Genomic DNA, 14,696 nt, shown 5'->3' on the forward strand with positions numbered 1-14,696 from the left:
TGGGAGGCATAAATTGCACAATGCTCAAGGAACCCCCCCCCCATGACCTTTGGAGAAACCCCAGAGTTCCACAGAACCCTGGTTAAGAAAGGTTGCTCTGTATTATTTTCCCCTTCACTTCTCCCTGGAAGCTGCATACCAGTGAGGTGAGAAAGCGACAGAGAAGCTGGGCCAGCACAGAAAGTAATTAGACACTCCCAGAAGAGGAGAGGGCTATGACATGCGGAGAGGGTGGGGACTGTGCTAGGAAAATGATTCTAGCTTAAGGAGTCCAATTTTTTAGCAAGTCCAAAACCACATTGCAAGTTGATAAAAAATTATTTATGGAAAGGAAAAATACTGTAAATACACATTTAAAAATACTTGATTTTTTTGTGTTTTCACTTGCATTTTTTTAGGTTGGTGACAGGGTTCCTTTATGACAAGTGTGGACAATTAAGTGCTGAAACTTCCAATATATAAAATATACAAGAATGAATTTACTAAACAGCAGTCAGGAAAGAGGAATAGCTACACAAGTAACACCTATACATCTACCTATATATTAAGCCTTAGTGAAATGCTTTGTGTGCATGCTGCATGAATATGGATAGAATAACACTTTTTGCTGAAAATTCTCCCAGATTGGGCCGACATGGAAAAGTACTTCTAACTGTACCTAGCCAGACTGGTGCAACAGAGGAAAAATTCATTAAAAAGGGAGAGGCTTCTGGCAGTGACACACTTCTGGATCTGGACCCTGACAATACCGTATTCTATGTTGGTGGCGTGCCTGAAAGATTTAAGGTAGTATTTGACAGACTGCTTATTATTACTATTCCCTTGGTAAGGTGTAGTTCTACAGTTGGGGACAAAATATGAAAAATATATCCAAAGCCAAAACATTTATTTTGGCTTTGGATAAGTAGGGTATTTTTTAGCCTGGGGAGTAAAGTAGAAAGAGATAAAATGCCTGTAAGTTTGTTTTTGCTCTGTATCCAGTTGGGGAAATTTTCACTTACGAACTAGTATAGAAACAGGAAGAGTGTCCAAAACTCTCCAAAGTGAGGAAATTGCAACCGTATAAATCGCTAACAATGAGATAATAGCAAAAGTACTCAGTGATCGGCCACTGCAGGAAAGAGAAGGAGCCAATAATTACAATGCAAAGAAACAGAAATGGCTTTGTAAGGCAGGACTCTGCAGGCCTGTTTACTTTGCAGTATGAAATAGCAAAGAGACAAAAGCATGCTGGTAATATTTCTATTTGTATTACTATTTTTTGGTAGTACTTCACCTGAAAGTTCAGCTTGTTGAGGTTTTTTTTTTAATTTTCAAGAAATGATCAAAGGCACATAAACCTAACATATCCTTTAGCAGTGGTTCTCAACCACTAGCAGGCCTAGTTCCCATTGTGCCAACCAGCTTACCCATAGTGGGTTGCAGAGGGCCACTCAACCTCCTGCTGTGCCCCGAATCCCCATGAAAGCCTCGACTACTGCAACTCCCTCCTCACCGGCCTACCCCAGTGCAGGCTCTCCCCGTTTCAGACCATCCTGAACTCAGCGGCTAGACTCATCCACCTCACCAACTGCTCCACCTCTGCCACCCCCCTCTGCCTATCCCTCTACTGGCTCCCTATCGCCCAACGCATCAAATTCAAACTACTCACTCTGACCTACAAAGCCACTCACAACACTGCCCCTAACTACCTCACCAACCTGATTCCCAGGTATCACCCTACCCGTACCCTTCGCTCTTCACAGGACCTCCTTCTATCTTGCCCCCTGGTCTCCTCCTCCCACGCACGTCTGCAAGACTTCTCCAGGTCCTCCCCCATCCTCTGGAACTCACTACCCCAATCCATCAGACTGTCACCTTCCCTCCTCACCTTCAGGCGCTCCCTGAAAACCCGCCTCTTCAGGGAAGCCTACCCCACCCTCACCTAACTGCCGCTCTCCTTCATTCCTCCTACCACTCCATTCCCCACAGCCACTTCCTCCTGTACCACTACCCCCTCCCTCCTAGATTGTAAGCTCAAAAGAGTAGGGCCCTCTAACCCCTCGTGTGCTGTTTGTAGTTGCTGTTCTGTTTCATGTATTGTCCCCCCCTCTATTGTACAGTGCTGAGCAAACCCTTTGGCGCTATATAAACTCGATGTAATGTATTGAAAGCCTTCAGATTCTACAGTTCTGCTCAACCTCCCACAGTATCCCCATTTACCTGCAGTGCCCCCTAGCTTGCTGCACAGTCTCCAACCCTCCATAGTGCCTCCAACCTCCAACAGAGTCCCTCAGTGCACCCCAGCGCCCACAGTGCCCTCCAGTCTCCCACAGTGCTCCTGCTAAGTTCCCAGCCTCCTAGAGAGATCTCCAGTCTCCTCCAGAAACCCCATCCCCCCTGTTGTCCCCAATCCCTCTAGAAACCTCAACCCTTACAGGGCCACCAAATCTGCTGCAGAGTCCCCCAACTCCTTCCAGAACCCCCATCATCCCTGCAGTTACACCCAGCCCCATTCAGAGCCTTCCAGCAATTGAATATATATTCTGAATTCCCATGCTTTTGTATGACTTTAAACATTTTTTTAGCCTGGGTTCACATATGTGTGTGGCCAGTTTGCAGTGCGATTTGTACAAAAGTCCACTGCAATTTCATTAAGCGGGTTCAGGTGCAATTCCATTGCAAATTGTTAAAGTGTATAACATCGCAGCAAAATCGCGCCTGAACCAGACTGCGCCTGTGCTCACACTAATGCAGTGCAGAATTCGCACCGGTTTATGTTTGAATTCTGGACCGCATCATAATTGCACCCCATTCATGTGAACTGCTGCTTGTGTGTATGTTAAGTTAACAACACCCCAAAATCGGTTCGCAAAACGCAGTGCAATGTGCAAAATCAGATTGCATGGGTGTGAATACCCATGAGATCCGATTCTAGTGCGGACAAAAAAAAGGGTCCTGCACCTTTTTGGTGCAGATGCAGTGCGATTTGAGCCATACAAAATGTATGGCTCAAATTGCACCGCACAGAATTAGCATGTGATTTGTATAGGAATGCAGCACAGTTCCTCTGCGAATCACATGCGATGTTTCGCACTGCAGAAGTGTGAACCCAGGCTGAAAATGGCACAGGACACTTTGACAAATCGCACTGCGGCCGGCCCATATGTGAACCGGCTGAACAGAAAAAGTTTTTGGTTCATGTGTTATGTGGATCAAATGCAGCTCAAAATGCGCCTAATTTGCATATATGGAACTGGGTCTTACTGTTGATGCATGGAAGGGTTTGGAAGAATTGAATGGACCTTGGCCCTAAGGTTGAGAACAGGGGCGGACTGACCAAGGGCCCGGGTCAGTAGGGGGCCCCATGAGATGCCCCTGGTACCTTTTTCATAGGCTTTTTTGAGTTTGGGCAAGGACACAGGGGCCACATGATCCCCTATTGCCCGGGGGCCCCATGAGTTGTCAGTCCGCCCCTGCTTGAGAACTACTGCCCTGTAGAATTTCCTGTAAAAAAACCTGTGGTTAAAAAGAGCTACACTGTTAAACTGACACAATTAAAAGACAGTCAGGGGAATTTGAAAAAGCGTCAATGTCCCTTTTCTGGCAATATGGCCTCTTTAATATGGCCTGTGCCTAATTCATAAATGTCTTGTGCCAGTTTTGGTACATTTACACATGCACCAGATTTAGGTAATTCTTACTATGACCGCTTTTAGGATCTGTCACTATGGCTGCAGCAAAATCTACAAGAATTCTAGCAAGTTCACAAATAAGCAAACTGCCAGTAATTTAGGCTACGTTCACATTTTTGCAAAATTGCGTGCATTCCCGCAACATGCAAAAACACGCAAGCCTTTTGCAGATGCGCAGTGGGGCCACTAACTCATAATGGCACCCTCATGCATCTTGTTAACGTGTGTGAGGATGAGAGATGGCTGTCATATTGAATCCTGAAATCATTGCGCAGTGTATGCCTATATACTATCCATCCTATCCAACAATGTTCATTTCATTTCTTTAAATCCCTGTTACCACAATGGGATGTGATAATACAGTACATAGCATTAATAAATGATGTATAAACTATTACTAGTGTGATGACGGAACAGTGATTTTTCAAAAAATGTCTTAATTAATAACACAAGATCTGTCTGACAGCTATGTTCTAGTAGAGGTCACACTTTAAACAGGGAACTTGGCACATTTGTTTGCAGCTAGTATCTCAGGCATGATGTGTGCCAAGCATTGCTTGTGTTTGATTTACATTTTCTTACTGATAATTTGTTTTCTTCAGCTCCCGGCCAGTTTGAACCTACCTGGCTTTGTTGGCTGTCTGGAACTTGCTGCTGTAAATGATGATGTTGTCAGTTTGTATAATTTCCATAATATATATAACATCAATACAGCCACAGCACCACCTTGTGTGAGGTAAAGGGAATGTCTTGACATAAACTCAACTCTATTTTGCAAATGTTTCCCTATTGTTTAGTTCATTACTTTGCTACTTTTTATGTCATTCTAGCGCTACGAAAAGAGTAACAAATACAGTGACAAGAAAAAGTATGTGAACCCGCTGGATTTAACTGTTTTTTTTACAGTAATTTGACATAAAATGTGATATGAGCCTTATTTAAGTCATAACAATAGACAAACTTGATGTGCTTAAGCTGATAACAAACAATTCCAATTTCCCAATTGACTTTATTGATCACACCTATTAACTGCTTGCCTACTGAACACTTAAACCCCCTTCCTGCCCAGGCCAATTTTCAGCTTTCAGCACTGTCGCGCTTTGAATGACAATTGCTCGGTCATGCAACACTGTACCCATATGAAACTTTTATAATTTTTTTTCACACAAATAGTGCTTTCTTTTGGTGGTATTTAATCACCGCTGAGTGTTTTATTTTTTGCGCTATAAACAAAAAAAGAGCAAAAAATGTGAAAAAAAAGGTCTTCTTTGTTTTTGTTATAAACTTTTGCAAACGGGTAATTTTTCTCCATCATTGATGTGCGTTGATGAGGCTGTACTGATAGGCAGCACTGATGGGAACTGATGAGGTGGCACGGATAGGCAGCACGGATGGGCACTGATAGGCGGCATTGATAGACAGCTCTGTAGATGTTGCACTGATAGGCGGCACTGATGGGCAGCACTGATGCTGCTGCACTGATGGGCACTGATGGGTGGCACTGCTGGGCAGCACTGATGGGTGGCACTGCTGGGCACTGATGGGCAGCATTGCTGGGCAGCACTGATGGGCACAGGTGGGTGGCACTGATGGACACAGGTTGGTGGCACTGATGATCAGGCCCTCCCCCTTTCCTGACCTGCCGGGCATACTAGACCAGGGTCTGGTATGGATTTTGGGGGGGACCCCACGCCATTGTTTTAATAATTTTGGCGTGGGGGTTCCCCTCAAAATCCTAACCAGACCCAAAGGGCTTGTTATGGATGGAGGGGGGGGGGGGGCATACAATTTTTTTGTGTTATTTGGTAGTTGCCAGCTTTTTTTTTTTTTTTTTTTTTTTTACATTCAGCTGTCAGTGGGGAACCACGCTGACAGCTCATTACTATAGGTTGTTAGGGACTGACAGATAGCAGTACATACCGCATGCCTGGACCACTACTTAATTACCACATTCATTTAATTATTTATTTCCTTTTGTGAATTGACTTTAAGGTCTTTTTTATGCAGGATTTACAGAGTGTTTTTGCTATTTTCGGTAAATACCGCATACTAGCAATAGTGAAATGACATTTTCAGTAAGCGTTAGCCCAGACCTTCCCAATGTGCGGTGCGTTTTGGAGTGTTTTTGAGGTGGTTACCATTCATTTCGATGGAAAGAGGCATTTTTGAGGCATTTGTTTTAACTCCCCAAACATGCCCCAAAGATGCTGCATGCAGGAGTTTTTACAGCGCAAGCACAACGCCTCAGTGTAAAAACATACATAGATATACATTCACAAACACAGGGAAGCAGTTTTCTTGAGCTTTTCAGGCAGTTTTTTTAACGCAAAAATGCTTCAAAAACTCCTCAGTGTGAAAGTAGCTTAACTGTTGACTGAAGGATGTCTAAACACTTTGAGATTGCTTCATATCCCTTTCCAACCTTATGTATCAACTACTTTTGATCGTATGTACCCAGAGAGCTCCTTTTTGCTAGGCATGGTTCACATTAGCTGATGCTTCTTATGAACAGCAATCTTAAAATGTTTGAGTGATTTTAATCAAAGTAGCTTTAAACCACACCTCCAAACTCATTTCATTAATTGGACTCCAAGAGTTCAAACTACCGACTCCAATTAGCTTTCACTTAAAGTGTTACTAAACCCAGGACACCACATTCACTGTATCTGGTCTCCCACAACACATAGAACATGGGACTTCAATTATTTTAGTAAATATAAACTGCTAAATACCTTTTCTCATCAGCAGTTAGAGAAGTCTTGTGACTTCTATCTGTGTCCAGCCTACCATTAGCTAAAGCTTGTAGGAGTTTTCTTTCTGCTCTAGGAGGATGCAAATCCCCTGACCTCTGTCTAGACCGTGCTGATTGGCCCTGTGCTAATCACATGCACTCTCCCAAGAAAAAAAAACCCTCTCTAGAAATACACACCAAACTGAGCATGTGCATGCCTACGGTTCATTATGGAGATAAGAAGTGGTCATTTGAAAAAGGGAAGGAACATAGAAGAAAGGATCAAACAGTCTTTTTACACAATACAGAGGATTAACCCCTTAGGTTCCACAGTGAGTATAACAAACACGCTTTACTGCATATACAGACTGATTTTACTGTCGTGGGTTTAGTAACACTTTAAGTAATTAGTCAGTGGGTTCACTTACTTTTTTCCTCCAGTACTGTGAATGTTTTGTGGGTGTGTTCAATAAAGACACAAGAAATTAGATTTGTTTGTGTGTTATCAGCTTAAGCACACTGGAGGCTATTTACTAGAACTGCATGGTGAAAAATCTGGTGCAGCTCTGCATAGAAACCAATTAGCTTCCATGTTTTGTTGTCAAAGCTTAATTGAACAAACTTAAGGCTAGATTCGCACCTATGCAGGTTGTGTTTGAGCCATTTCTGCATTTTTGCGTTTTTGATGCATTTTGCATTTTTTATATTTCTCTTGTTGCTGGGCAGATTTAAAATGCAAAACGCATCAAAACTTGACAAAAATGCAGGAAAAACCCAGCAAAATTGCACTACATGCTTTTCTGCAGCGTGTCCATTGACGTCTATAGAACCAAAAACACAACTTTTTGCGTTCAAAAAAGTCCCTGACCCTTTCCATAAAATGCACCGGGTGAAAACGTGTGAACATGTCCCATAGGAAATCATGTTAAATGGACTGTACTGTGTTTCTGCAAAATGTTGAGGTGTGGACCTAGGGTAAGTTAGAAGCTGATTGGTTACTATGCACGGCTGCTCCAAATTATGAGTGCTCTAGTTTTAGTAAATCCTCCCCATTGTGTTTGTCTATTATTGTGATGTGGAACAGATACCTTTTTATGGCAAAGTACTGCAGAAAACCAGTTAAATCCAGGAGGTTCACATACTTTTTCTTGCCACTGTTTGTGTCTGATCTTGTAGTTCTTTTCAAGCTTAGATTGAATAGAGTGTATTGTTGCCTTTTAAAGTGACACTAGATGATTTTCTAAAAAAAAAAATCACCCATACACATCCACTAATTAATGGCCCTGTGTTTCTTCTGCCTCCTTGTAATGTCCTCCATCAGCTCGTAAACCTCTCCTTTTCCTCCCTTTCTTCCATCTGTTTGAAATGAACAGTAGATGTTAGTTGCAATCATGAGCACTGCTCTATGCACAATACAAATCCCACAGTCCATCCCAGGCACAAGCAGGAGAGTGTGGCTATGTTGCTAATTACATTTGGACCATGGAGGACGTCCATACCTAATAGGAAGTTGGATCATAGCAGCAAAAAAAAGGAATCTGGATATTTGAAGGAGGCATAAAGCAATGAAGTCTTTTTGGTGTCACTTTAAATTCTAATGAAATACCATTTCAAGTGTTATTATTTAATGCTATAGATAATAAATGGAAGCTGCCATTGATGAGGATCCACATTGAAAATACTAGTTGCTGGACTCATACTGATCCAATGGCTTCATTACACTGTATCTCAGATCTAGAAAAATTTGCAGATTAGGAAGCCTACTTTCACTCTGATTTTCTTGAGCTGTATAATTGCCAGATACAGCCAATCAACTAGCATTGTCATAAGCAGCTCATCAATGGCAGGGTCAATATGTCCTTTAACCATTTGGTACTAATTCTGTGCGTCCATCACCAATACCAATTTAACACATGCCAAAACCCTAAAGTTACATGTTTACGTAAAAAGAATAAAATATGATGCACCCTATATGCTTGTATCTGTCTTAGAAATAAGTTGGCGTTCACTCAAAGTCGAGCAGCAACCTACTTCTTTGATGGCACTGGTTATGCTGTAATACGCAACATAGAAAGAAGGGGGAAATTTACTCAGGTTACCCGATTTGATATTGAAGTCCGAACACCTGTGGACAATGCTCTTGTTTTCTTAATGGTTAATGGCGTAAGTATGGTCCTTGTATTCACACTCAAAATATCAATGTAACGTGGTTAAATCCCACGCTGTAAACAATGCTTCATATCCATGCCATTTAATTATTATATGCTCCCTATTTCCCAGACAAAATTCTTTAGCTTGGAAATCCAAGATGGCTACCTGAGTCTCTTGTATGACTTTGGCTTCAGTAAAGGTCCCATGCTTCTTGATGACTCAATGAAAAAAGCTCAGATTAATGACGCAAGATTTCATGAGGTATGTTTTTTTTCTATAGTATTTCATGATTCAGTGGCCAGAAAGAGCCACTGATTTACACATACAATAAATGCTAAATATCTGTTAGTTAAATATATAAAAGTTTAGAAAATATGCACTGTGTAAATGTTTTTAGCCAGCAAAAATACAAAGAACATTTATTTGTTTATTGCACAGCATGTAAAGCATGTTCATTTGAAAAATATGTTGATAATTTGCACAAATGAGGCTCACAGCTTGATCACAGACTTTACTGCCAAATTTCATTTCCCAGATCTCTGTAATTTATCACAATTCCAAGAAGATGATCTTGGTGGTTGACAGAAAGCATGTGAAGAGTGTTGACAATGATAGAACCTCAATTCCATTTACTGATATTTATATTGGTGGAGCGCCTTCATACATTCTGGAGAGGTGAGTTAAAAGGAAACTCCGGGCAACTTCTATGGTAGCAACTATGTTAAAGTCAGGAAAACAACTTGATTTGGATATATATACATCCTTGATAGACAAGACAGTAACACAGCTTTGTCTTGACCACTGATCCAAACACCCCCATCCTCAGACAATTAAAGAGCAGCAGAATACTGATAAGTTCATTCTCCTGGCATATATCCTTATCTCAGTATGTTCCCTGGCAAATATGTGCATCTGTCTTCCCTTACATAGTACAAGTGCTCTGTACAGGGTAAAGCTCCTGATAGTTAATCACATTCAAGTGGACTTTTTAATTACGGAACAAGCCCTGCTGATCGTGACTATTAGTAGCTATACTATGACATGGATAAATGAGAACCTGCACAGTTGTCCTGTACAGGGGATTACAAGGAACTGATATCAAGGCAAAGCTAGTTAATTTAAAAATATATTTAATGATTTTAATGGACATACTGTATAACTACATTAATTGGCATTTATATAAATATGCTTTGAGTTCAGCTTTAATATAATAGCTGCCAGTGAACAGACTTAGTTTTTCTGCAACATTCCTTAATATTAACCCTTAAAATAAAGGGTGCTAAATTAAGAAAACACAATTCTCTCATGATAGCCATGTATTGTAGTCCTATTTTCTTTTCACTAAACCTCCCTGTACACCCATTATACTTTGTAACCGGTAGGGCAACAGGGTTAGACTACACAACAACCATGAGAGATCAGGTATCTTTTTTGTAATACAGCCCCTGGATTTTAGGGTTAATTTGGCATTTGTAGGAAACGTAAAAGCCTTGTAACACTAGCAGTCCTGTTGCTGGTGGCAACTTGCTAAAGAGACTGCTCACCTAACCTTAGGTGTTATTCCCTCGTTGGTTAAGAATACTGTAAAATTTTGCTCACCAGAATGAAAGCAGAAACAGAGCGACAACTTACCAGATCGGCCAGCGAGGAAACAATATCACAGGAGCAGGTGAGTATTCTAGCTGCTCTTTTAGGCATCATGGTGTTAGTAAAATGGTAAAGGATTGCTAGTGTAGCACTCCACTGACACCTCAAAGGCAGGATGGCACCTCCAGAGGCAGGGGAAGGGCTAGATTTTACCCCAGGGCCGAGTCCATGGCTAAAATGGGGAGCAGAGAAGGAATATTGGGCCCCAGTCACCTTTGTCTTTTTGAGGTTTTATTACAGAATGGGTAAGAAGGTGAGGGTTAGGGGTCCCAGATACCACAGCAGACAAATTACAAGGTCTCCAGATCCAGATCACTGTCCAGCTTCACAGTATCATAATCTTTAAGCTGATCCAACAACACTGTAAGCATGTTCCCAAATTTGAGTGTGTCCTCCAAGTAAGTCACCAAGTCCTTCTTCCTGGCTTTCTCTAGCAAGGGGACTTCTCTGGATCTTCTCCTTGGCACAACTTCTCCCAAAGCAGGACAGTTCCAGGACCATTTCAGCACATGTTAGGCCCCAAACAGGCTACTGGACCTAACAGCAGAGCTCCATCCAGCAGAACTTCCTCAGGCCTGAGCCTGAGGTAAGAGAGCAAACACATGTCCCAAATATTTCTATCCTCCCCCAGCATGCACCTGTGGCATAAACCTCCTACTGTATTGACTGAAGAAAAGATACATGTTCATAACTTAGTTTTGGTTGTGAAATTTCATACTATGACCAGTGATACCAGTGGCAAGTGAGAAATCACAAGCCAACTCACCCAAAAGGGGAAGCCCCGCTTTAAGGCCATCTCCCCCTCTCCTCATTAAAAAATGGCACTTTTTTTTTGGGGGGGGGGCAGGTAACTGGTTTTAACAGGTACCCACTCTTCTTACCGCTCAGATCGCTTCAAGAGGAAGATCTCCTTCCCCCCTCTCTCCGCAGTCTTCTGAGACACGTCAGATGACCATTCACAATCTGCAGTGAGGCTAATGCACATACAGTGGGCACCTGGCTGTAAAGCCACAAGCTGTCACAGCCAGGTACCCACAGTTGAGATGCCACCATTGGGGACCGAAGACCAAAGGAAGAAAGGGCTCAGGTGAGCACAGCGCTGGATCCTGAGACAGGCAAATAATTGTTTATTACACGTCAGCAGCTACAGTTTTTGTAGCTGCTGGCTTTTAATTTCTAAAAATTAGCCTAGAGCCCCTCTTTAAGCTGAGCTAAATGCAGCCCAGCCAAAAACTAAATTGACATAATAGCCCTTCTTTAGAGCAAGGGGGCTACACTAGTGTGACATGGGTCTAAGTCTGCATGCAGACAGTGGAAGGTGCCTGCACTATAATGCTGCCAGTAGCTCTACTCACAGGTTAAGAAATGCCATAATGACACATAATCGCTATGAGCTTATAAGCTGTTTCTCCTGTAAGTAAATCCATGCTAAATGTTTGCATTTGACCTAAAAATAACTTTGGAGTCAGTATGTGCAATATTATAACTCAAGTTTGCAAGCAAATTATCAGGCAAAACAAAAATGTGTGAACTACAGATTTTTCTGATTCAATCATCACTAGTTTATTCAATTTCCATTAGCCTTAACCAGTGGCATTTATCTCATTATTTCCCACAGTATGAAGGCCCATGTGGCTGCAGATATTTCATACAGAGGATGTATGAAGAGCTTCCAATTCCAGAAAAAAGATTTCAATCTCTTAGAAGAACCAGACACCATTGGAATCAGCTATGGTTGCCCTGAAGACTCTCTTGTAATTGTTCTGTTTTATTAATTAGTACTAGTAAAGAAAGGCTTATTTAAACTTATTATACATTTTAAACCGTTTTCTATCATTTGTATGCATTTTTGGAAATATGCTCATGCACGCTGCTGTTGTACTGTAATTTAAGCTCTCGTTACTCAGAAGAAGTATTAAATGAAAGGATCTATCCACACAAAAGTATTATTTTAATAATAGGTTCCTTATATGTCTTGGATATGCCAATGTTGATATCTACCTACCATAACTTTTAGCCAACAGGTTGAATGAAAAAAACTGACAGATCACTCCATTATTATGATAATATGTGCTTTTTGTATTCTGACAAGGGAATCACCCCGCCCCCCCCCCCCTCTCCCCACCAGAATACAAGCATTGACTGCAAGCGCTAATCAAATGCTGGTTTTCCAGCAAGACCATTCGATAGAAGCCAATTGTTACCCAGACTTTGGTTGAACAGACAGTGGTACACATGTATCAAAAGTTGGCTGGTTCCTGCTGAACTCTGCGTTTTGGGTGTTCCCATCCAGCTTTGAGTGCACTTGATCTCCTTGTTTAATTTCTTGTAATATAAAATAAACAAAAATCCAACAGGAACAATGTGGACCTCTGGTAATGGCCACATGAGGGGTGCAGACCAAGGAACTGAAGTGCAAATTGCTTACCAACAGTGTCTCAGATAGATAGCAATCTCCCAAGCAGCGTCTACCTAAAATTGAAATATTACTTTTTGGTGGATCAAACCTCAAATTGGGTCATTCAGGAACTGCAAGAAAATTCTAGCACTACCTGGTAATGTTGATATTAATTCATGGGAAGCACCCTGGACTTACACAGTATTTTTAGATGCCTGGCATAATTTTCCAGCACTTCTCAATGCCTGGGGAGCAACCTGTGCTGGATACAGCTTGCCATACAATTGAATGGCTTTACGCCTGCCATGCAAGTGAATGAATGTACGCAGCTATACTCTTACTTCTGCACATTGGTGCTCACTCATTCATGCAGGACGCTGCTAACCACCGATGTAAAGAAGCATTGGTGTTTACAAGAACACAACCACATACAGCTATACATTAGTATGGCAGGTTGTATGCGGCATGTGCAGCATCTGAAATGTCAGTGTGTTTTGTAGTGGCTGCTTAGCAGCCACACAGCATTGTGGCCTAGGCAAAGACCAGCTGCAAATTTCCTACTGTAATTCCTGCAAATCATTCACAACTGACATGCCTTGCACTGTTTGAAGGATAAGGCTGTCTGAGCCTAGGCCTGATTTAAACTGAAAGTGTCAGGACAAATACACAAAAGTATTTTTATTCTTAGCTAGTCTGACAAGCATCATATCCAGCAGGGATATTTAAGCTTCATTTGACATTTAGTAAGTTTCCCGAGAGCTTGGTCTAGTAACCTCTTTGTATTCGACAATATCAGAATGGAGCAGAAGGGTGCTTATACAGTAGTACTTGAACACATTTGTTCATCTCTTTGTAACTGCTTGTTGAATTTGATGCCCTTTACACTAGAGGATCAAAAAACATATTTATGTACTTTGCCTACAATTGATTTCTGCAATGTCTTAGTCTGCTTTACATTACCATCCTCATGTCGGAGATTTATTTTAAATGAATGCTTGTACCAGTGTTTCTCAACTCCAGTCCTCATGGACCCCCAACAGGTCATGTTTTCAGGATTTCCCTCAGATGAAACAGCTGTGGTAATTACTAAGGCAGTGAAACTGATCAAATCACCTGTGCAAAATAATGGAAATCCTGAAAACATGACCTGTTGGGGGTCCATGAGGACTGGAGTTGAGAAACACTGGCTTGTACCGTGTAACATACAGTTACCAGCTTAAAATAAGTATTGGAATTTTCTGTAGCACATACTGAAAACCTTTTATTTTGAAATCCTGAAATCAAAGTAACAATAAGAGATATATTTGCATTGCTGGAAAAATGTAGAACAACTATGAGTGCTTTATTGATGAATCAACAGTCTAGCACACCTGTATTAACCAGTCATTTTAAGGAAAGGTTTTTATGTTTGTGTTCTCCTAAAGTGATTGGCTATTTGAAGCAAACATAAGCAGATGCTCCTAACCAATAAAGCTGGCCACACTGTACATGGATCAAAAGTTGGACAGTTGAGCAGGAACCAGACAAATTTAGTTTCATTTGTGGCCACTGAAGTTGAATGGACGTCCATCTATTTATCGACTTCTGTTCAACCTCCCTGTCCAATAAAATCCACTCAATCAGCAATGCAGGCAATAGGCTGCAGCACTGATTTGTGTATTCTGACAGTGGGGGAGTCTACCTGCTGTCTGAAACCAATAGCACAATGGGGAGGGTTCCCCCATCCACCTTGAATGTATGGATGAGGGAATCGGCTCAATTTTTTTTTTATTTAGCATGCTAGCTGAACGTTAAAGCTGAGCCATGTATGTATGTGTACAGGACCAAAAGGAGCACTCAATACTTGAAACTAAAAACAAGAGTGTGATCGAGCCTTTCTGAACCCCTTTACTTCAGAGGAACTCTTTAAATAATGTTTGGGTCTCATGGAATCCCTGGTAAGGTTAGCCTATAGTGAGCCATTGGGAAAATGGCTCTTACATTGGTGCTGATAAGTGGGAAGAATGCCTCCCTTAGAGGGGTGGCCAGAACAACACCTTTACAGTCATGCCACTAGCTCTGCCAAGTGGTGCTGGATCTGGAACTATGCAGGAAC

At 41.6% G+C, this 14,696-nt stretch overlaps 1 protein-coding gene across 1 annotated transcript in view; it reads left to right on the top strand.

Annotated features, from left to right (window-relative positions):
• The window catches only part of LAMA4 (laminin subunit alpha 4), a gene marked incomplete at its 5' end in the record, with an annotated part of 111,094 nt that overhangs the window by 69,979 nt on the left and 26,419 nt on the right, over positions 1 to 14,696 (top strand). Inside the window, 6 exons of the mRNA XM_089665396.1 lie at positions 624 to 786; positions 4,277 to 4,410; positions 8,397 to 8,568; positions 8,686 to 8,817; positions 9,092 to 9,231; positions 11,822 to 11,957. Coding sequence (XP_089521522.1) covers positions 624 to 786; positions 4,277 to 4,410; positions 8,397 to 8,568; positions 8,686 to 8,817; positions 9,092 to 9,231; positions 11,822 to 11,957 — 877 coding nt within the window. The remainder of the gene's footprint in view (positions 1 to 623; positions 787 to 4,276; positions 4,411 to 8,396; positions 8,569 to 8,685; positions 8,818 to 9,091; positions 9,232 to 11,821; positions 11,958 to 14,696) is intronic.

The sequence above is a fragment of the Staurois parvus genome, unplaced genomic scaffold (genome assembly GCF_062004578.1).
Source record: "Staurois parvus isolate SC_StPar_1 unplaced genomic scaffold, SC_StPar_1.0 ptg000048l, whole genome shotgun sequence".
Lineage (NCBI taxonomy): Eukaryota > Metazoa > Chordata > Amphibia > Anura > Ranidae > Staurois > Staurois parvus.